Source organism: Petaurus breviceps, unplaced genomic scaffold (genome assembly GCF_028583685.1).
Source record: "Petaurus breviceps papuanus isolate PSGF00001 unplaced genomic scaffold, PetGlider_PUasm1.0 126, whole genome shotgun sequence".
Taxonomy (NCBI): domain Eukaryota; kingdom Metazoa; phylum Chordata; class Mammalia; order Diprotodontia; family Petauridae; genus Petaurus; species Petaurus breviceps.
Window position 1 is genome coordinate 1,606,128 of NW_027185655.1, and position 23,628 is coordinate 1,629,755.

The 23,628-nt window shown below is 41.4% G+C and overlaps 1 protein-coding gene across 5 annotated transcripts in view; it reads left to right on the forward strand.

Annotated features, from left to right (window-relative positions):
• Window positions 1-21,037, forward strand: part of ABHD18 (abhydrolase domain containing 18) — a 40,144-nt gene extending 19,107 nt beyond the window's left edge. For 3 of the 5 annotated variants that reach the window (XM_069091211.1, XM_069091220.1, XM_069091230.1), the window contains 6 exons: window positions 1,228-1,363; window positions 7,025-7,114; window positions 7,218-7,319; window positions 11,931-12,306; window positions 13,252-13,414; window positions 18,750-21,037. In XM_069091211.1, coding sequence (XP_068947312.1) covers window positions 1,228-1,363; window positions 7,025-7,114; window positions 7,218-7,319; window positions 11,931-12,306; window positions 13,252-13,414; window positions 18,750-18,801 — 919 coding nt within the window. In that variant the 3' untranslated portion in view covers window positions 18,802-21,037. Of the gene's footprint in view, window positions 1-1,224; window positions 1,364-7,024; window positions 7,115-7,217; window positions 7,320-11,930; window positions 12,307-13,251; window positions 13,415-18,749 lie in introns of all 5 variants that reach the window. The other 2 variants (XM_069091249.1, XM_069091239.1) reach the window with 1 other exon arrangement.
• The last annotated feature ends 2,591 nt before the right edge of the window (window positions 21,038-23,628 follow it).

The following is a 23,628-nucleotide window of genomic DNA, read 5'->3' on the forward strand; positions in this document are numbered from 1 at the left end:
GCATTGTTTTGGACAGAGAAGTCATAGGAGTGGGTGTGATTAATTAATTGTTCTTGTAGTGATGAATTTTAAGAGCAGATGTTGACAAATTTAAAGTTTTCATTATTAAAAGAGAATGGGAAGGGGCGACCAGGTGGTGCAGTGAGTAACAGCACCGGCCCCAACGTCAGGAGACCTGGGATTGGTTACAGCCTCAGATACTTGGCACCCACACAAATAACTGGCCGTGTAACCTTGAGCAAGTTACTTAACCCCGATTGCTTTTTAAAAAAAAAGAATGGGAAATGAATACACTAAAGATTGAAGAATATATTCTGTGGTGCACAATAAAGGATTTGAGATTTGAAGCAGTGTGAAGATGGAAATCAGTAAATTAGTTGAGACATTTGTACACTGGAATCTTAGCATGCTATAATCTTATTCACTAGAGTGGGAATTTGAAATTTCGTATATTACGGATCTGTCCTGGACTTAGTCCATGTGGTTTGGGGTATAGACATGCCAGAAACAAGTTTGACTTTTAAAATGTAAAGTAAAAAAAAAAATCATGCCCCTGTTGAAGGCACTTACTTTAGGGGTGGCCAGGTGGCGCAGTGAGTAAGAGCACCGGCTCCAGTGTTGGGATGACCTGGGATTGAATCCAGGCTCAGATACTCAGCACCACACCCAGAAATAACTGGCCGTGTAACCTTGAGCAAGTTACTTAACCCCAATTGCTTGAGAAAAAATAAATAAAATGTCAAGTCAAAAGAGGACATGGGAGAGATAATTTAAAGTGTAAGCTCTTGGACCACTACAGCCAGAGCTGTTTTGTGTATGATATTATTTTATCCCTGTTTCAAATAAAACAAAAAGTTAACAACATAACTTTTTGATTTCTCTTATTGGAAAGGGTGGACATTTAAATGACAAAAAATACCCTTTACAATAGGACAGTCCCTAGTACGTGTCCATGTGACCAGAGCTGGTTCTGTAAGACAAGCTAATGTCAGAGTTGGGAACTGGACCCAGGTTTTCTGGCTGCAAGGCTAGCTCTCTACACTGTACAGGCTATGGTAATAGCAATATCTAGCATATAGCACTTTTAAGGCCAGCAGAGCCTTTTACATATATTATCTCATTTGATTAATTAAGAACATTCAATTAGTTAAATGCAATATTTCAGAAGTGTAATTTTGTTAAATAAGCCCCTTCTTCTCTCTTTCTCTCTCTTTTTGAGAATAGAAGGTCAAGCTTGAAAAATGTGTCTGACCTCTTTGTGATGGGAGGGGCCCTTGTTCTAGAGTCTGCAGCTCTCTTGCATTGGCTAGAGAGGGAGGGTTATGGACCTCTGGGGATGACTGGAATATCCATGGGAGGACATGTAAGCCTTTATGTTATTTTCATTTGTTTCATTATGTTATGAACTTAATGACCTTATTCAATTATTACTATAATTGATTAAGTAAAATTAGGCTTAACTTTACACTAAGAAGTCCCTTTGAATTGCTGTTTCTTATTCCCCAAAGGAAAATCGATACTAATTTACAGTATAGACATTTGCTATATATGTAAGTTAAAATCCTTAGGGGATAATTACCTCATATGCTAATGTCTGGGAGTTGAAATTTTGTCTAGAGAAGTAAGTTTTAGCATCAGGAAATGATCGCCAACTCCATTACTAAACTTCTAAAGACAGTCTCCAAATGATTCTTGATACGTTTGCTGATTGTTTCTACAAAGATGAATGTCATAGGGGAGCTGTGATTTGCATGGGTAGAGAAAATATTCACATAGAAGGAATTCGAGATTATAATTTTTGAAAGTTGTCTTTAAAACATGATTAAGTGTTTTTAGAGCCTTTTAGTGGGTATGTACTTGAAAGTCAATAGCCGCATTTAAGGAGGGCAGTTCTACAGTTAGGTAAATGGGAAGGCGCACGTTAGAGTGCGAGTGCATTTGTGGAAGACTGGCCCAGGGGGCAGGAAACCTCGCTTTTCCCCTGACTGCCCAGGCAGCCGGTCTTTCTGCTCCTTTGTTTCACTTCATTTCCTCATCTGGAAAAGGGGATTCCTTCGTCATGCTTGTTGCACCTGCCTGGCCGGGCTGGCTACTGCAGGACTCAAATGAGATAATACATGGACAAATGCTTTGAACAAATAAAGCACTAGATTGTCAAGAGGCAAAATCATTTACACCAAGCATTTTCTCATCTTGCGAAACTATTGCCTAGAACACACACTGAAAGAATAAGCAGAGAAACAAAGAAGAAGCACATGGTGCCCATTTAAATGGAACATAAAATGAAGCAGCTTAAAAGTGACCTGCATCCACTTTCTTTCTTTCCCCTCCCCCCCATTCCTTTATAGCAGAGTCAGGAAGGCCTCCCCTTACACCCCCCCTACGGTAGCTGTGTGATCCTCGTAAGTCACACGGCGTCTCTTTCCTCATCCGCAAGATAGGGACGACAGCGTCTGATCTGCAGTTGTAGGGAACCAGTGAGATGCCGTATGGAAAGCACTAGATAAATTCTTACTATGTTTGAGGGATAGCAAACAGTGCCATCTGGCACATCATGGCGTCTCTTTATCTTAGTGGTAGCTGTTGTTTGTCCTTCGTTCTCCAACAGGACCACTGGCCTCAAACGAATTGGATTTAGGTGAGGCAGAGCTGGGCAGTCGTCCACCTCACTGTCCTCCACAGGCGTCAGAGTCCAGTGACAAGATGCAGGTCAGGATGACTGGGATGGCCCGATGCAGGGGGAGACCTCGACCTTTTTCTTAGTGGTAGTTAGTATAATCTACAAGAGCAAGTCAACGGGGTGGCTAGGTGGCACAGTGAGTAGAGCGCTGGCCCGGAGTCAGGAGGACACAAAAAAGCCTAGCCGTGTAACCTTGGGCAAATTACTTAACCCCAATGGCCCTCCAAAAAGAAGAGCAAGTCCAGGTAGTAAGAGTAAAGCGGTATCTTAAAAATAATACAGCAAAACTCCTTCCCCAGCCATTGTGCAGTTAGAGCAAAGCTATAGCAGTGCCGAGATAATTTATTAAATAACATAGTATATGGAAATTACAAGGACCATGTCTCTATGGCTGGGAGGATGAATATATAACTTTTCTTTCTCTCAAAAAAGGAAAACAAATTCTTAAAACAAATTTGCATAGTCCCGCAAAACAAATTCCTGTGTTGGCTAAGTCCAAAAAGAAAAAAGGCATGCTTCATTCTACATCTTGTTTTCATCACCTCTCTGTCAAGATGCAGGTCATGGGTTTCATTCATGTTCTGAAAGTTTCCAGTTTTATTTCAATCATGGCTGACTTCTTGACAGAGATACAGAGTGGTTGGCCATTTCCTTCACCAGCTCATTTTACAGATGAGGAAACTGAGGCAAACAGGATTAAGTGACTTGCCCAGGGTCACACAACAAGGAAGTGTCAGAGGCCAGATTTGAACTCAGGAAGAAGTCTTCCTTGACTGTAGGCCCATTGCTCTATCCACTGCACCATCTGGCTGCCCCTCTGAAATAGTAAGATCATTTTTAAAAAGTTAGAAGGTCAAAGAGTTTCATTTTTTACTAATATCTGTTTACCTATCCAGTTGATTACTCATGTCAGCAAATGAGAATTCGTATATCTTTTCATTGTCGTGATGGAGACGAAATAAGTGTTTACTGTTTGGCACCAAAGCTGTTTCTGAGTATTGAAAGTATTAACTGTACTTAGAAGCAGTTGAAAGTTATAAATCTCTGAAGTCATTGACAGATGTTCTCTGAATTTTTAGTCATTGGAGCCCGCCATGACACTGTTGTATACAGTGATCTTTGGTGCTTCGGGTTTCAACATGAAAACTTCTCTACTCAGTGGCCTTATTTTTGCTTGTCCACAACTAAGACGCATTTGGAATGGTAGAAGGGAGAACCACTTTGGACACTGATGCTGCTTTCATGCTTATTTTGCCATTTTATTCCCTGCTAAAATGCTTGTCGTTGTGTAGAAACAGTAGAATGTCAACAATTTTCTAGTCCTGGACTTGGGAAAAGTCAAATGTTGTATATTTCTGTCTTTGAAATATGAGGTATAATTATGCTTAGAGGAACTAGAAGATTGGCCTTTGTCATAGAATTTTAGAGTTAGCGAAGACGTAGAAATCATCTGAACTAAGCCACTCATTTTGTAGATGAGACTTGAGATTGAGGACAATAGAGTGGTGTGCTTCAGTCACATGGTCCAGAAAGCCAGGTCTTAAATTCTGTTGGCCATCCCATCATTCCAAGATCTGTAAGCTTCTCTTAGCACGGTTTGAGAGATCTTGAAACACACTGTAAACTTTTTGGCCTTTTCTCTTACACCATTTATTAAATAAATGGTCTGGCAGTTTTTGTCCTTACATAAATTATCTTCATTGATTTGTAGACCTACCTTTGGCATGTTAAGTTGAAAGTGACCTTAAAAATCAATTTAAATATAAACATAAATTCTGTATCTTCATAGTAAGGTCAAAAATGTGTTGGAGATGTTCCCTTCAGAACAGAGGTTTTCATTGTGCACAGTAACAGCAGTATTACACAGTGAAGGAGTGTAAATGACTCGGCCATTTTCAGCAGTACGGTGATCCAGGACAGTCCCAAAGGACTCATAGTGAAAAACGCTGTCCACCTCCAGCAAGTCTGAATCAGACTGAATCATACTCTTTCTTCTTGCACAAAATGACTAGTATGGAATGTTTTTCATGATTGTACACATATAGCCCATATCAGATACTGGCTCAGGGAGGGGAGAGAAAGGAATGGAGGAATAGAATTTGGAACTGAGAACTTTAAAAAAAAAAAACAACCACAAATGTTATAAATTGTTTTTACATGTAATTGGGGGGAAATATTTTTTAAAAATAGAAGTGGGGCAGCTAGGTCTGGCCCTGGAGTCAGGAGGACCTGAGTTCAAATCCAGCCTCAGACACTTAACACAAAAACTAGCCGAGTGACCTTGGGCAAGTCACTTAACCCCAATGCCCTCCCAAAAGCAGGAAAAAAAATTTTAAAAACAATAAAAGTTCTTTACCTTTTTTGGACCACCTCTTTGGCAGTCTGGTGAAACAAGACTTTGTTTAGACTGATTGTGAACAGAACAGCTCTTACACATTGAAATTAGAAAGGAGAAAACTATCAGAGCTAGGGAAATAATGTTTTACATAAGCCTTGCTATTTAGTCAGTGTATATACCCTAGTTTTAATGCCCTCTTTACCCTGCACCTGGACTTTTTTTTAATTATTTTTTTATTTTAATTAATTTGTTTCCTTTTAGTTTACAGGATTCAATTCCACAATTCCTTGAGTTTTTACATTTTGTCCCCCTCCCCCCCATGGCGGCATATAATCAAGTATAGGATCTGTAAATACTTTCACATTATACATTAGTCAGGTTATAAGGACGGATTGTACTAGCTGGAATGAAAAATGGTCAAGAGGACATAAAACCAAATAAGAGAAGGAAAAAGATCAGCACCTGGACTTTTTTTAAAAACTAAATTATTTATTGTTAGATTGTAAGTCCTACACTGTCTCCCTCCCTCCCCACTGTGCACTAAGAGAAGGCCACCATCTGACACAGGTGGGTGGGTGTGTATTATACAGCCATGCTGTGTATACTTGTATTTATCAGTTTTTTCTCTGAAGGTGGATAGCACATCCTTCATAGGTCTTTTGCAGTTGATTTGGGCATTTATCTTAGAATAACTTAGTTGTTCACAGTTATTCTGTCAGTATTCCTGTTACTGTATACAGTGTTCTTCTTCTCAAATCTCCAACATTTGTTTATTTTCCACTTCTATTATTTTAAGTACTCTGGCAAGTGTGAGATATACCAGGAGTTTAAAATTTTTTTAACTGATGCTTTTAAAACGTAACTGTCACTTTTTAATAACTATTCCTCTTCTCCCAATAAAACCCTCCCTTCTAACAAATGATTACATTCAAACAAGACGATTCAGTATGTGAGCCAAATCTGGAAATGTTGGACCTGTATTGCACCACACTCTCTGCTGAGATGCAGGAAGAATACTTTTGCAGTCCTTTGAAGCTGTGATAGATACATCCCTTAGACTATTGCAGTAGCCTACTAACAGGGATTTCCCTACCTCTTTCCATTCCAATTTATGTACTTGTGACAGTCTTTCTAAAATAGACCTCTTTCTCTGCTCAGAAATATTCGGTGATTCTGTTTATATTCTGAATTAAGCCCTCACCTCTCAGCTTGGCCTTTGCTTTCTAACATCTAACCTGCCTTCTCACTTCATTGAGAGGATCAGCTACCTTGAAGAGACATTTGGAAGTATAGATGCCTAGAGACAGGGCATTCTAGCGAAGATAGCTCTTCATGCAGAGAGAGAACTCCCAGATGGGGAGCCTGCCTTTAGTGATACAAGTTGGCACCTTCTCTGCAACTTGTAATTTTAGAGCATTGCCTAGAACGCTGAGAGGCCAAGTGACTTGCCCTGGGTCATGTAGCCAGTATGGGTCAGTAGCAGCACTTGAACCCAAGTCCTCCTCAGCCTGCTGGTCTCTAGCCAAATTATCTTTCAGTTTCATCTAATTGAAATGTCTTCTCTACCTATCCTTCCTTCCCTGCTCTCCCTTCACTTCTCAAAACTTTCGTCACCCTCCAGTCCCAACCTGAGTGCTACCTTCATGAAGGACCTTTACTTTGTCCTTTGGACTCCCGTAACATTCTGTACTTTTTTCTGCTTCCTACTTTGTATTATTGGTATAAGTAATTTAATCCCTTCCTCAAAGTTACAGTATCTTTTGGGGCTGTTAGTTTTATTTTTGTTTACCCCACAACAGATAACACAGTAATGTACAATTTGTAGATTCTCATTAAATGTGTGAATGGATCAGTGAACAAAGGAACCAAGTATATAATCGCTGGAAAGTCTGTGGGGGAATAGAGTACTAAAAATTAACCGAGGAGTATTTCTTGGAAATAGTTTCTTTTTTCATTTCAGGATCTCCTGTTTAAAACCTCATATGATTGTGTAATTCTTATTACAGATGGCTTCATTAGCCGTAACCAACTGGCCTAAACCTTTGCCACTAATTCCTTGTCTTTCTTGGTCAACTGCTTCTGGAGTCTTTACTACGGTAATGTTGCTGCGTTTAACGTTTAGTCAGCTTTAAATATATAGAAATGATAATGAATGAAGGGGCCTTCATGGATGAGCGTTCATTGTGATTGTTCTTTTAGGGTGTGCTGAGTAAGTCAGTCAATTGGAGGGAGCTGGAGAAACAGTACTATACACAGACAGTTTATGAAGAAGAGATTTTTCACATGCTTGAATATTGTGGGGTAAGTGTATTCCTATCTCTGGGTTCCAGGGGGCTCGTTAGAGTAAATGCAGATTTCTTCATAGGACACTTCAATCTTCTTACTGTCTAGAAATAGGAAAAATACCACTAACATTAAATTCTATGATTATATTTTTTAAAGGTGAGATAATAGAAAATGATTGACTTATTCCTTAAATACTTGGTGTTTAAGGACAAATTCAAGTGTCAGGTTTTTCTTTCTTTTATGAAAACACTCCCATTAAATCTCTTTGATAAAAATCAGTACATTTAATTTTCTCTTCTCAGAGAATCAACTTTTTGTCCTGGTCAGATTTGGAAGTCATTTATTAGGCATCTGCTATGTACCTAGTACCGGAATAGTTTTTTGGTTAGACATCAGCTCTGTATTATCAGAAGGACAGCATGATAGCAATGACCCTAAATTTGAGGTTGAATTTTGGCTTGGTTAATACTTTTGTGACCTTGAGTTCACACAGGTAAGGCAAGTCTCTTGACCTCTCTGGGCCTCACACCAGCAACATGAGGGAGTTGAAGCAGGTAATCACCAAGGTCCCTTCCAACTCTCAGTGCTATGATCCTGAACAAGGAGCCAAGAGAGTGGGGGGAAGGACAAATAGCCTCTTTAACTAGAAATTGGCTCCTGCTGACATCTTTCCTGTCTTTCAGAAATAAGCATGCCAGGTTTGGGAGGGGAGGAGTCTTTGGAGGGGGGAAGGCAGGGCACTTGGGGTTAAGTGATTTGCCTAAAGTCATACAGCTAGTAAGTGTTAAGTGTCTGAAGCTGGATTTGAACTCAGATCCTCTTGATTCCAAGGCCAGTGCTCTGTTCACTGTGCCATCTAGCTGCCCCCCAGCATGCCAGCTTTTTAAAACAAGAAGTAGAACTTTGAAAATGCATTAAAAATTTTGTTGTTGTTGTTGTGGATAACGGGTTTTTTACCTCCTTTCTTAGACCTCTCACTTTCCTGCTGCACGGTTTTGTTATTGTATTGTAGACCTAGTGACTGCTAGATCTTGTATGATCCGGACTGACTCCTTGGTACTTGAATTCTTTCTTTCTGGCTACTTGCTGTATTTTGTCTTTGACCTGGAGTTTACTGCTTTTGGTACCAAATGCAGCCTTTAGGCAACTTCAGATAACAGTGGTGTTTGGTCATTTTCAGTCATGTCTGACTCTTCTCCTGACCCCGTTTGGGGTTTTCTTGGTAAAGATACTGGAGGGATTTGCCATTTCCTTCTCCAGCTCACTTTACAGATGAGGAAACTGAGGTAAAGAGTGTTAGGTCACTTGTCCAGGGTCACAGAGCTAGCAAGTGTCTGAGGCTGGAGCCCAGTGCTCTGTCTAATGCACCTTGTAGCTGCCTCTATAAATACGTAATAAATATGTACATTATTGATTTTTTTATCGGTCTTCAAGTCTCCAAATTGTGACTGTTATAGGGTTTATTTATGTCAGTCTGCAGTTTTTATGACACCTCTGTGTTACACTGAAGCCTTCTCACTTAGCAAGTCATCTTCCAGAGTGTCTGTGGCTGGAAAATTCATCGCCCCGATGCTGACCTGCTGATGAGCCTCTCCTCTGGCTTTAGCTCCCTGCCCTAGAGAGCTGACATGGACTTTTATCACTGATCCTGAACTTGGCAGCACCCACTGTAGCTTGTTTTCTGCTGACAGAGACAGAGTTAGGCCTTGCCAGAGCAGGACCTTAGGCGAGGTTTTAGAAATCAGAAAAGGCCCTCTCTGATAGCCTAAAGCCCAGAAATTCGATTAAAAACATGTCTTGGTTTGTGCCTGGAGGGTGATAAGTAAATTAACCTCATTAACTAATATCTTTGTAAAGATCTTTTGGAGAAACCTCTAAGAATCTTTTACTCACCAAGAAGTATCACATTTTCTTGCCTGGATTGAGAAGGTAAATTTATATTTGGTCCTCCTTTGTTTCTTCTGACTGCTCCCACCTAGGTCTTAGGAAAAAATGCTAAACAAGTGCCTGTACTCTCACTGCCTCAAAGGCAGCTCTCTCACTCACTTGCCAGGGACACGGACGTGTTCCCCCTTCTCTCCTAAATCGGTTGGGAGCCATCTGTTCCCTGCACCACGTTGCCTGTGCTTTCCAAAAGGAAGGCGTGGAACTAGTTTGATGAAGTTCCTGGTTTCTTCCCTTCAGGTATCTGTGGATGCCTGTTTGATGACGTAGTCTAAATGCCCTAATTGAGTCTTGGACATTTTTGTAAGTCGGACAGAACTGTTGTACTAATAATGTAGAAGCATATTAAGTCGTTCCTTACTTTAATGTCCTTTGGTCTCACCTGAGAGAGAAAAACCTTCATCAATAAATATTCAGTCAAATTCCTAGAAATGTGGCTCTGAAATCCTTGGTTTCTTCCTTTGATCAAAGTCCTAATCCATTTCTAAAAGGAACCTCAATTTTGTCTTTGTTTATAAGCATTAGAAAATTGTAAATGGAAATGAGTCAGGTCAGAGAAAGTGCCCAGCTCCACCTTCTAGTTCTCCCTCTCTTGCGATCAGTGCTTGGAGATAATGAATAATTATTTCTTTTAGAGACATTGACCAAATAAACATAGAATCCTCTGTTTTTCTTCCACAATAGTATATTCTAAATAAATATTTTAAATTTCCTTGGAACACATTTCATTTCAGAATTACAGAGACTCTTAAGATAGCTGTCAAACATGGTTGACATGGTAACTTGTTGTACATTTTTAATTCTACATTCAGAATTTTCTTCTTTTACACTACTATAAATGAATATTCTTTTCTCTTAGTATCCTATAAATATAAACTTACCATAACATAGGAGGTAATAAAAGGGAATTGACTTAAATTCCCTACTCACATCAGGAAGCGTCTATTAAGCTCTTGCTCTGTGCCTTAGATAAAACCCTCCCAGCTCTTAAGGGGCTGTTAGTCTAATGTAGGAGGGAACATGCAAAGAAGATATGTGTGTACAAAATAAACTGGGGATCATCACCAGTGAAAAGACCCTAGCTTTAAGCGAGAATGGGAAAAGATTTCTTTGAGAAGGTGGAATTTTAGCTGAAATTTGAAGGAAGTCAAGAGATGAAGTTGAAGGAGGAGAGATTTCGGTTTGGGGGAAAGGCAGTGGAAATGCCTGTAGTAGTGAGATGGAGTGGTTTGTGCGAGGAGCAGTAATTAGGTGCTAATTTCTCAGGGACAGGCTTGTATGTCGGGTTGTTTTAAGTGCTCTCGTTGACAATGTCTGTTAAACAAAGAATGAGACATAAATTCTTCTTGTTGAGGTATAACCTAGCTGGGATTTGCACCAGATCCTTGGGCTCCAGATGTTAGGCCTCTTCTCTTCCACCACCCCCTGAGTCTTTACTCAGCAGGGGAAGGACAGCAATGGGACAGAATCACTGTAACGTCTCAACCCCAAAACTGTGGCCATCTTCAGATCTCACAGCCTACCAAAGAATTGGTCATGGAAGCCCGTGAACTTTGGCGAACTGAAGAGGATATTTAGTTAAATCCACTTTTTCTCAGACTTGCCTCTGTTGCATTTGTCTCTTAGGAGTATTGCCTATGAGTAACTCTTGGGGAGTATTAGAGAGGGTATGTCCTGTAAAGTTACCTGTGGCAAGCAGCTGGTGGCTCACCGGAGAGAGGGTGGTCCTGGCATCAGGAAGACCAGAGTTCAAATCTGATTTCAGGCACTTAGTGTGACCCAGGGCGAGTCGCTTGACTTCTGTTTGCTTCAATTCCCCCAGCTGTAAAAGGGGAATGATATGTCACCTCCACCCAGACTTGTTGTGTGGCTCAAATAGGAATATTTGTAAAGTGCTTGGCATAGCACCTGATACACAGTAGATATTATAGAACATGCTTTTAGTGTTACTCTCGTCTCCATCATCAGTAACATTTTTCTGGTCATTTACAGTGGGGAAAATGTTTTTTTTTTTTTTAAGTTTAAAAATACTTCAGGATATCTGTGATCTTATTGATTCATAAGTTCCCACTAATGGGACAGGTTGCAGCCTGTCTGTGCCTACCTTGTCTGTGCATGCCTTGTCCAAGTCCTCCCAAAAGGTCACCCAACGAGATCCAGTCACTGTGTCTCTGTAGCCAGTTATTGCTGCAATTTTAGTTACCTCTTTCGTGCCAGAAACAAATATTTCCAAACTTTGATATTTCCAGATCCATAAGCATTAATCATACTTGAAAAACTTACTTCATTAAAAAAAATTATTATTGATTCTTCCTGGGTATTTCAGCTTGTGAAAGTGGCTTATCTTAAAAGTCATGTGTATAGAAACATTTGTGGTAGAACTAGCCATATAATCTGGGTTGCATTTGGGTCTAGGAGACGACTAAGGTGTTTCTGTCTCTGTTTTTTGAAACTCCAGCAGCAAGCATGGCATAAGTGAATGCAGCTTTTTGGACTAAAAATGTCAATCCTTGTTCTCAGTGCCATCATTTGGAAGTTGTTTGATTTTAATTAATTCTTTTAGCCTCGTATCTTTTTTTAAGCATAGGTGATAGATAAGACATCTTAATAAAGGTAACCTCCTTAAGGATATGTTCTCATTTCTCCTATTTTCTCTCTCTTCTTCCCCTTTCAACTCTTCAGACAGATTCTTTTAAAATGGGACAAGACTTTGTGAAACATTTCCCTACTAGTGTGGACAACCTGGCTAATTTTGATCTGACTCCCAGAACTTTGAACCTAGACATTGGTGAGTCATTGTGCGTGAAATCTGCTCAGTGTCATAACGCTGATAAGGCCTCTCTCAGTGCCACATCGGAAGGCCTTGTGATGGAAGACGTCTCTAAGATTCAGTCTGTGAATCAGACACTGTCCACCAAGAAAAGCAGTGATGGTAGCTCTGTAAGTCGATCAAACCACCAGTTCAGTGAAGAAAAAGGAAGGAGCACTCTACAAAAGGAGTCTTTAATGTTTATGAAAGGCGTCATGGACGAATGTACTCATGTAGCAAATTTTTCAGGTACTGATTTTCTCTTGAAATCTAGGTTTTTCCAGTGTGCAGATGTACTATATATTTTAAAGACTGTAGCATATTTTACTTATCAACAACCTCCAAACATTCTATAATTTAGATTAATTAGTTTGGGAAATATTTGCTTATGAAAATATCAGAATCTGGGGAGCATGTATGGAATGACATGTTAAATGTTATTAAAGGGGGGATGGTGGGGGAAGATAAAATTCTTCAAGTATTTGAAAGCTCTTCAAGGGGAAGCAGGATCCCGCTGCTGTTGCTGCTTTAAATATTTTGGTGCATATTTAGGACCTTTGGATGCTGATGAAGAAAATGGCTTTCTGTAGGGCCTTAATGTTTGCAGAGCCCTGTACGTGTCTCTTCTGTTCCTTACAACATCCCTAGGAGGCAGATGTTATCCCCGTGAGAAAGAGGTGGGAGGACTTGGCCAGGCTGACACAGCTAAGCTGGATTCAGACGTGGTCTTGTTAATTCCAAGTGCTGAGCTCCCTAGACGCTCTGTGTGAAGTTTCAGGGCCCCAGGGTACATAACGTTTGAGCCGTATTCTTCACATAATTCCAAACCGTTTTCTAGAATGGTTGGACCAGCGTGCTTGTGTATGCCCTTCTCCTGACACAAGCCTTCATTTGACTACTTTTCTGTTGGAGAATGACTTCTGTTAGTTACCAACTCTTAACAAAGGTATTTGAAGCAAAGATTTTTTTTCTAGTTTGATTGTCTGCCTTCCCATTTTGTTTGCATTGATTTGGCTTATGAGGAGCTTTTCAGTTTCATGTAATTAAAATGATCTTTTTATTGTTTGAATTTGAAACAGTTTCATAACATTAGGGTATTTTAGTTTTTCATACCATTCACATAGTCAGTATTTAATTCTTATGTTCACACTCTCGAATAAACATGCTTTTGAATTGTTTTTATCCTATACATAGTTCCAGTCGATCCAAGTCTGATTATAGTGGTTCAAGCCAAAGAAGATGCCTATATTCCCCGGACGGGAGTTCGAAGCCTTCAAGAAATTTGGCCTGGATGTGAAGTTCGATACCTAGAAGGGGGCCATATTAGTGCTTATCTTTTCAAACAAGGACTCTTCAGGTGAGGTGCTTAAGCTAAATAGGTTTTTTCCTTCCTTAACCAGCATAAATAAGATTCTTGTTGTGTGTGACTTTCTAGGGCCTGCTCCTTCCTGTTCTTCTTTGTCCTTCGTTTTCCTTTCACTCTTTTTTTTTTTTTAAGCAATCAGGGTTAAGTAACTTGCTCAAGGTTACACGGCCAGTTATTTCTGGGTGTAGTGCTGAGTGTCTGAGCCCGGGATTCGATCTCCAGGTCTTCTCAACACTGGAGCCGGTGCTCTTACTCGCTGTGCTACCTGGCCGCCCCTTTCCTTTCACTCTTGGAAGATGAAGTTTCTAGTGGCAAACCTCTGGGATCTTAGTCTCTAGGCTTATTTTTTTTCCCAACATCTTTTCAGTGATTTAAATGAAGACATAAAATAGCCTACTTGTCACATTTGCAAATCAGAGCATGTCTGTGGAAGTCGTAGATACATTGGATGAAAAAGTTGGCCCTTAATAGGTGTGTCAGGCACCGTGCTGAGTGCCAGAGATTGAGAGAGAAGCACAGACACCAGGCCCTGCCCCCATTCTAATGGGGAGGTGATCTGTGATGGCCTGGGGGCACACAGACTAGACCGGAGGGAAGGCAGCAGCCCGAGAGAGGATAGGGAGACAAGAAGGCAAGGTGAGGGGGGCAGCCGTCAGCCGTGCAGGAGTCCCTGGTTGGGGGATAAAGATAGTGATTGTGTCAGACATACGAGTTTGAGATGTCGACAGGGCATTTGGTTCAAGATGTCCTTGTCTCTGGCTGAGGGGAGAGGTTAGAGTTGCGTGTCTAGATCTGAGAATCATCTGCTTAGAGACAACAGTGGGGCCACGGAGGAGGTGAAGAGATAAGTGAAATGGCCCGGACAGAGCAGAGAGCAGGACCCAGCCAAGAGCCTTGAGGGGCAGCCATAGTTGGGAGTGTGACCTGGAGGAAGAGAGCCAGCATGGAGGGCTGTCCTGAGACCCTGGAGAGAGAAGGGAGTGATGAGCAATGCCAGAGACTGAGAGGGTGGCCGGAGGGGCCAGAAGGGAGAAGGAAGTGCCAGATTGGGCAGTGAAGGAGTCAGGTGTCCCTGCAGAGAGCAGCTTCAGTTGAATGAGGAGGTCAGAAGAGAGGAAAGCAAATGGAAGACCAGTGTAGAAACACTCCAGGATTTTGGCCGTGAGGGGAGGAAACAGGACAGAAGCCAGTGAGGATGAATAATCCAGAAGATTGACGGGGGAAGTTTGGGTCCCGGCTTGTGAAACTGCCCATGATAAGGACTTTTTAAAAAATTCTTTGCACTTAGTCATTTTGCATAGTTTTTGTGGAAAAGACTGAGGGCTTTTAGTTGATTGCAAGTCTATTGTGATAGGTGAGTTGGGGGAAGAAAGAACATGCTGTTGAGTGAGATGAGTGAGTATCCCGTCCAGAACTAAGGCGGTAGCAGCTCATCTGTACTCGATGCTTTCTGGTCGGACCAACCTCAGTATTGTGATCAGGCCCAACACTCCATTGCAGGAGTTAACGTCAAGAAACTAGAGTAAGAATTCTTAATGTGGGATCCGTGAAGTTGCTTTTCCAATATTTTTTACATTTGCATCATATAATGAGTTTCCTTTGTAACCTGTGTGTTATTCTGAGAATATTTATTCATGGACTTCACCAGGCTGCCATAGGGGTCTGAGACACAGGAAAGATTAAGAACCTCTGAACTAGAGAATGTCCAGTGGCCAGTAACTGGGAGAGGACTGGAAATTGTCCTGAACAATGTCCAAAAGAAGCCTGGAGCGACGGCACAACCCTGCCCTCAGGCAGCTCACAGCCTCCTAGGAGGGATGCGGCACAGATAAAGAAAAGGAACAGGAGAAACTTGAGGAAGCAGGGAAAGCCCTGGAGGATGTATGGCCGTCCGGGGTGAGGGCTGCGGACCCCATTCAGGACTCCTCATCCACTGTGGTGGCACCTTCACCCAGCTCTCACCCGTGGCCCCCAGAGGCTATAGCGGGCACAGTGGCCACATCCCTGCACTGCCATCTCACCAGGCTGAGGGCAACCGACAGGCCTCAGACCCATGGGTGAGTGAGGGGGCATCAGCCCCAGCAGAACAGGCAGGGGAGAACCGTTTGTTCAGTGTATGTGAGGGTGGTTAACACAGGATCTATGGACCTTAGAGCATGGTCAGACATCGAATATGCCAAGGGCATCCACAGCATCCCAGGCCATCACCAGTGTCCTGACTCTTGTCCTGCCACTGGACTTCAGTGACTCTGGGAGAGAGTGAGAGACTGGTGGCCTCATGCAGCCCTGCCTTACTGAAATCTGATTCATGCTCGAGGCAGGACCACTGGTGGTGCCACTGGTCCTCTTCAGAACCGAGGGGTGTGAGCTTTTTGGCAGGCAGAGCTGAAGGGGGCAGTATCTGATAAGAGGATGAAGGCCTGTGTGAATTCACAGAACAGGGAAGTTTAGGACGAGAGTGGCATGTTGGTGTTGGCTGAAAGAATAGTGCTAGATTGCACTGGAAAGGCGAGATCGATTGTGGCGGCCCTTCAGTGCCGGCCTGAAGGTCCAGTAATTTTAAATACTGCAGGTGGTGTGTGTTTTGAGTCCAGAGGCCGGGGATCTGTGAACACAGAAGCTGCTGTCTGGGCAGACGCTGGTGTGGCTGGCCGTGTCCTTCTCCAGGGCGTCCCCCATTTTACAGATGAGACACTGAGGCATGTAAAGACTAGGGTCACCCCCTGCCTACAGACAGGTCTGCTGAAGCCTGGAGACCCCTTCTCAGACTTGTGCTTGTGAACACCAAAAACAGAACGCTTAGGAATTCAGAGGAAACCGGTGATATTGAAACAGAGTTTGAAGGTAAGAGTTTATCCCAGGTCTAGGCAGTTAGGTCGCTAGCAGGTAAGTGCTGCGTTCTGGGCCCGTTGTAGATGCTTCTGCTAAACTGCCTGTTGGGGCTCTGGGGAGCAGGGTTAAAGGATGAAAGCCGCCGGACGCCCACAAGGGAGAGGGAAGGAAAAGGCATCGTTCCAACTAGCGTGCAGCCTGGACAATTCATCACGGAAGCAGAAGGTGTCAGGGACAAGGAAAGGCAGGCTGAGCACCGGCCAGGCTCCTGGAGGTGATGGGAGAGAACCAGGACGGATGGAAAGGCCTAGTGCCATCACCCTTGTCTGCAGGGGTGGGGGCAGAGGCAAGCGGCCAAGAGAATGCCCAGGAGGGGCGTGGGGGGTGCCCTGGCCTGGCTCCATCTCCCCGCACTGCTGAAACGTCAGCTGTCTCTGCTTTGTGACTGTTGCCGGTGGTTGGCACGTATGTGCCCATTCATCCTTTGGCGCCTGGTGGTAGAGTCGCCCTCTTAGAATCTCCACTTCCACGCCTGCACCAGTAGGTGGCAGACTTGTCCACTTGGAAACGCTAAGCTGTGGGCCAGTGTTTATGTGCGGTTCAGAGGCAGCCTGGAGGGCACAGGACAGGGAGTTAGAGAGCAGCCCAAGGTCCTGGCGGTCGGAGTGCCTTCTGGGACTTCCTGGTTTTGCCTGAGCAGCACTGGTTTTTGTACTCTTTTATAAAAAGTCATAATGCCATCTGAGGATGTTCACAGTGTAATGCATGACCTAAAATTCTAAATGGCAAGTGCTTAATTGAGATGTAAGGGGAGATTTTACGGTGCAAGGTAAGAGTGAAAGCAGGTACTGGGCATATAAGGAGGAGAATGAAACAGCCCCTGTATTAAGGAGCTCCCTGGAGACATTGGCCTTGGAGAGAAGGGGTGTGTAGAGGGAGCTTTGGCCAGTGCCTTGTCCTCGTGTTCTCACCAAAGGGTGTCAGGGAGGTCCTTTTCTGAGCGGACGGACTGAGGAAAGGAGTGGTATGAGAAAGGAATTCAGTTAACGTGTTTGTATTTTTAAACAAAATTTTTTTCTTATAATGTCAACAAAAAGGGGCAGGTAGGTGGCACAGTGAATAGAGCACTGACCCTGGAGTTAGGAGGACCTGAGTTCGAATGTGACTTCAGACACTTAACACTAGCTGTGTGACCTTGGGCAAGTCACTTAAGCCCAATTGCCCTGCCTTCCCCCCTCCAAAAAGCAAAATAAATAAATAATGTCAGGGTGGCCAGGTGGCGCCGTGAGCGCCACCCGGGAGTCGGGAGGACCCAGGATCAGTTCTGGCCTCAGATACTTAACACCCACACACACACACACACACACACACACAAAAACTGGCCATGAAACCTTGGGCAAGTTACTTAACCCCAGTTGCTTTAAAAAAAAAGAATAATGTCAGCAAAAACAAGTAGTCACATAAACATATATAATCGGGAAATAAATCTTTTTTGTTCGTTTTTTTTTTTTCATTTCCAAATTCTTTCCCTCTCTTACACATTGAAAAGGCAAGAAATGCAAAACCCATTACCACTCTGGGGACATGCAGAACAGATTTCCACATTAGGCATGTTCAGAGTGAGAAGAACAAAGTTCCCATGTGCATTGTGAGCCCTCTGGAGGTGTAGTGGGGGGAGATCTCACACTTGGTTATCTTGGCAGTTGACGGTACTGTGTAAGTTGTTCTCCTGATTCCGCTCATTTGCTTGGCGTTAGTTCATACAAGTCTGGCACGTGTCTCTGGAGCTGTCCCTTGTATCTTTCATGATATCAGCTCATACGTAGCACAGGAGCATTCCGTCCTGTTTACATAGCAGCCATTCTCCATTGGTGGAGCATCCCCTTGGGAAACAGATCTCCAGGCTCTTAGCATGTAAGAGTGGAGCATCTCACACACACATAGAGTGTGTTTTTTATGTGTTTGTGGATGTACCACAAATAAAGTTAAACATGTTTTTAATGAAATTCTACAAGATTGGATTAATTTCCTAATCAAACACTTCATTAAGCTAATACAGATAACTTGACCTTTTGGTTTTAGGTTGCTGGGAATTTAGATTTCTAGTGACCTGGGGAGCCATTTTTTAATGCATGAAGTCAGCTTGGATCACTTGGTATAGAGGACACAACATCATGATCATGATTGTCACTTGGGCACAGCCACAAAAGAGTGTTCCAAGATAAAAGGACAGCAGAACTAATTCACCTCCTGTCGTGACGTAGCATACAGTGTTGCCGCTACATAATTTCTTGCAATAGTAGTGACTCATTTCCAGGGTTCTAACCCTGCACTCATCCTGGTTCTGGTGTGACTCCTTAGATAGGAGGGAATTCTGGGTTGATGAACCTTGCCTTATTTGGGAAGCAGTTGAGCTTTTTTTTGTTAATCAACACAGTGCCTGTACAGCCTAATGTTATGTTGATTGCTTGTTTTTTCATTTACTCCATTTTAGGCAAGCCATCTATGATGCATTTGAACGTTTTCTCCGTAAATACGCTTACTGAGCATAAGTAGGATGATTACCATGTTGAAGGTTCTCACACCAGGCATTTTCATCCAGTGTTCTTGTGTGAAGACCAAGCAAACTACAGCATCTGGAAATTATGAACTTAGGCAGCATTTCAATTTTGAAGATCAACCAGCTACATGTTTCTAATATATTTGAATCATTTTTAACAGGAAACTTGCTAAAATATTAACAAATACAGATGGTTTTGTGTAGTGTTTATATAAGTTTAATTCTAATTAAATGAATTAGTTCATAGAATATCCAATGACAATATAAAAAGAACCAATGAAATTAAATTTCTCTATTTAATACTCCTGCTTTTATTGTATGAATTTCCAAAAACATTTGGATTCACCCTTTGTTCTTTGTTGAAGTTGGTAACCTCATTTATAGGATTGTTAACTTTGAACCATACTTGTGATTTGTGAAAAACATGTTCAAATTCCATAAGAAACGGATTCAATCAGTATTGCTTTACTAATCACAAACTTGTGCCAGTGGGAGGGTGGGCGAGCCAGATAGTGTCTCTGGGCTTAAATCTCAACCAAGTGTCATTCTTTCATGTCACCCTGATAATGATGATTATTAAACCTTTCCCGAAGCCAAGATTTAGGAAGACGATAGGAAATTTGGCACAGTGGATGTATTTTATACCCAAATGCTATGTCATTAGTGTTTTCTTTTTCAGAGAATGACTTTTTAGTTGTTGCCAAATATTTTAATACATTTCATTTAAGAATACCCTTACAGAAATTTGAGTGGTGTATAATTCCTGAAATGTACTTGATTTCTATTTGTTCAGTGCCTGTAATTTAAACTAAGACCTATATTCCCACTTTGTAATTTGTTTTTAATGGTCCTATGAGGTTTTGTTTTGACTTCACTTATAGAAAATACCAAATTAGGTAATTTGTTAAGTTCAGAGTTTGAATTTTAGTGTTGTTTTATAAAGATCAGTGTGATCAAATAAGTAACTTTTTAAATTGAAGAAATGGCTTCTTAATGTGCATATGTTTTGGTAGTGGTTTCTTTTTATGCTTATCTTAAACATAAAGCTAAAATAGAGAAGCTTCCAAGAAATATTACTTAAGTTTCAGGGATATTTTTAGGACATTTACCCCAATTCCTGGGGGTTGGCTTTGTTTTGAAAAGTACCTTGAGAACTACAGACTATAAATTAAAACAGGAGTTCTCAGCCTTGTGAGAATATTTGATTGACTATGTGCCTTTACAGTTTAAAAATACTTTCATTTTGAATTCTGCAACATGCCAGTAAACAAGAATCACAAAATTGCTTAATTACCAGTGAGTTTTGGGAGCAGAAAACAAAACCTGAAGAAGTTTACCCTGCTACAGAGATGTGTTAATTATAGTTCTTCTACAGAAATATCTTTTGGAGACAATGTGTTTACTATCCAGTGGTTAATAGTCTTATCTTATTTTCATATGCAGTGTTATTCAGTAATTGAATTCTTTTGGAAGATTGGCTTTAGTGAAATGTGAATTCAAGGGTTTTTATTTAATAGCTTTTAAAAATGTGTATACTTCCTGATTGGTAAAATGATTTGCTTCATTTCCTCATTTATTTCACTTAAAATATAAAATTTATTCCCTAGCCATAAATTTTTTTCCTGTGCTCACTTATTTATCTGCTAATGAATTTTGCATGAAAAATAAAATTGCATATTTTTATTACTTACATGAAAGAAAGTCCAACAGATTTTCCACATAACTAAATAATCTCTAAAAAAAAAAAATTTCCTTCCAGGAGCTAACATTACTTTTTTAGAACAGTGTTAATGGGGTTTTCTTACTTGAAAAAGTACTCCTGAAGTTATAAGAATATTCCCATATTTATAACTAGACAGATGAATGCCAAGAAACCAGTGTTAACCTTTATGTGTTACTCACCCAGGAAGTATCCCGCCTTGTCTTTTCTGCTACCATGCTATTTTATCCTTTTCTGCCACAATGAAGATCAGCTTTGTCAATATGTAGTGCTAGAAATTCACATTTAGACCTTTGGTAAAGAAAATTTGGCTTCTGAATTTCATGATTATCTACTAGTGAAAAGACCATTTTAATGTATACAGTTTTCAGTTATTTCTTATTCATGTAATTGTAAAATGTGGTGCTTTCTTGTTTGGAGTATGGAATTAATACTATAACTTTCAAATTAATATGATTTTCCTAACTGTTTATACTGTATAATAAAAGCCTTTTTAAAAGTGTGGTTTTGTTTCTTCGTTGGTGTTCTACCTGTTGCACTGAACCCTTTGTAAAGAGGGGCCAGTAATCAAAGAGAATCCCATCTAGGAAAACTAGAAGTGCCCCTACCTACAGTCCCTCCCACCACCACCACCACCACCCCTCTGGAAAAATAACTTTCCCCTGTATCTCTATGCTAGCGTTACGAGGTTTGGTAGTGCCAGTGTTCATGGTTGTAGGTGAACTGAGAAAATGATGAGTCTTAGAAATAGATCTATTTCCCTCTCTTGCCTTCAAGAGAGTTACAGTCAAAAGAACTCTGATCTTTTAAAGAAAAAAATTTGGGAAACTTGTGGAACTAATTAATAAAGGAGTAGGTTGAGTTCAGGGAAGCCACAGAATCGAGGTTTGAGCAGCTAAATAAGGAGAGCAGTTTGAACAAGTCAGATGAGTAAGCAGTTATGTGCCAACCAACCTAGCACTCAGGACCAAGAAAGGCCACAACCCAAAAAACCAGCCTGTGCTCTCCAGAGCTCCCAGCTCAATGGGAAGAGACACCACAGTCCTGTACAATCAAGATGCAGGGAATCTCAGGGAAGGCTTCTTGGGAGATGGAGAGCATGGAACAGCAGGGAGGTCTGCATCATGCAGTAATTTGTAAAAAGAGCCAAATAGAATTTTATATTTGATGCTGGGATATAATTTCAAGCCACTAGAGTTTATTGAATTGGGGGGGGGGGAGGAGTGTGATGTGGCCAGAGAGATGCTTTAGAAAGATCAGTTGGCTTGAAACATGGATGGAACGGGTGGAAGGGGAGAACTGTGAGCCTTGTGACTTGGCAGAATGGTAGTGCCCACGACAATGACGGTTAGGAAAAGGGGAAGGTTTAAGAGAAAAAACAAGTTTGAAGATGTTGATGAGACAGGCAGTTCTAAATGTCCTATAGGTTCAAGATGATGCAGAAGAGAGATTAGGGCTCCACAAATCAGAACCATAAGCGGGGAGATGATAGGTGAATCCATGGGATCAGATGAGACTAAATGGCCTAGAAGGAGGGAAGCATCCTGGCAAACGAGGAGGGAAAGACCCTCAGGGGTTCTGGCCAGAATGGAAACCATGGCTATTTACCCTTCCCCTAAGCCATCAAAACCCAAATCATGACCAAATGAGGTTTGGGCTGGGACCTATTATTGGCCAGTGAGAGCCAGAGCAATTTGGGTTTAAGACATAGTCCAGTAACTCCATTTAAATCTCAATGGGCTTTATCAAAGTCTGATTTTTCAGAGCTGAATGAAACTACTTGGGACAAAAAGTTAATTGTCCCAGTTTTTAACAAAATTATAGAATGAATAAGACAAAAAAAAAATAATTTAAGCCCCAAACCTCAAGGTATCTTGCAGTGTCAGTGATGAAAATTTATATTCCTTTGGGTAGAGCACCCACATGTGAGGGAATAATTCCCCATGTAGTTTCATTTGTGATTTCTTTAAAAAAGAGCTCTGGAAAACCAAACTTTGATAAAACCCATTGAGATTTAATGGAGTTACTGGGCTATGCCTTAACCCCAAATCACCTGACTTTCACAGATTGACTAATAATAGGCCCAAACCTCCCTGGATCATATTTGGGTTTTAATGGTTCAGAGACTGTGTAAATAGCAATGGTTTTAAGTTCTGGTCAGAAACCCTGAGGGTCTTTTCCTCCCAGTTTGATGATTTTTTTTTTGAGTAAGCAAACTAGGCTATCTTTTGCCTCATTTCTTACCTAGTCTTAAATCACTGAATGGGTGTTGCCTCAGACAAACTGAGATTGGGAAAGACTTTTGCTTAAACAGGCCAAGGTCTCTTGCTGCATCTGGGGGTCATCTCTAGCTGTAGTGACCTATCTATGCCTTGCCACTGGACTCATATAGGACAATCAATGGTGTCAAAGGACACAGAGAGATCAAGAAGATTTAAAAAGGATCTTTAGATTTGGCAACTAATTAGATCCCTGATAACTTTGGAGAGTGCTTTCTATTGAATGATGAGGCTGGAAGCCAGACTGCAGAGAGTTAGAGGAAAGAAAGCAGATGCAGGGATTGCAGATGGAACTTCTCAGAGAATTTAGCCCTGAAAGAGAGGAGAGATGTGGGATGATAGGCATGGACAGATTAAGTAAGGTTTTGGGAAGGTGTATGGGATCCCAAAATACAGGCATATTTATAGACAGCAAAACAGCCAGGAGACTGGGAGATTGAAGTTAAGGGAAAAAGTTGGGATGATAGAAGGGAAATCTGCTGGAGAAGATGGAATGGACTGGAATCATGTATGTATACAGGGGTTTGCCTTGACAAGAAATAGGGTCACCTCTTCACATGAGACTGTAGATGGGGTTTAAGCTTCTGGGAGCCCCCTTGAATCTTCCCACTTTTGAGGCATTTGCCTGAGGCCATAAACTTTTCATTATCCTAGGCCCAAATCTGTTACTCTTAAGCTAGCCTAGCCCTCCATTGTCCAGCTACTTCCCACCCTAGATCCTATCAAAATATCTATACTCAAATCTGGATAAACTCCATTTGTCCCCTAATCTTCTTATCTGCTTTGTTCCGCTTTTCATAAATTGACTTTAGAA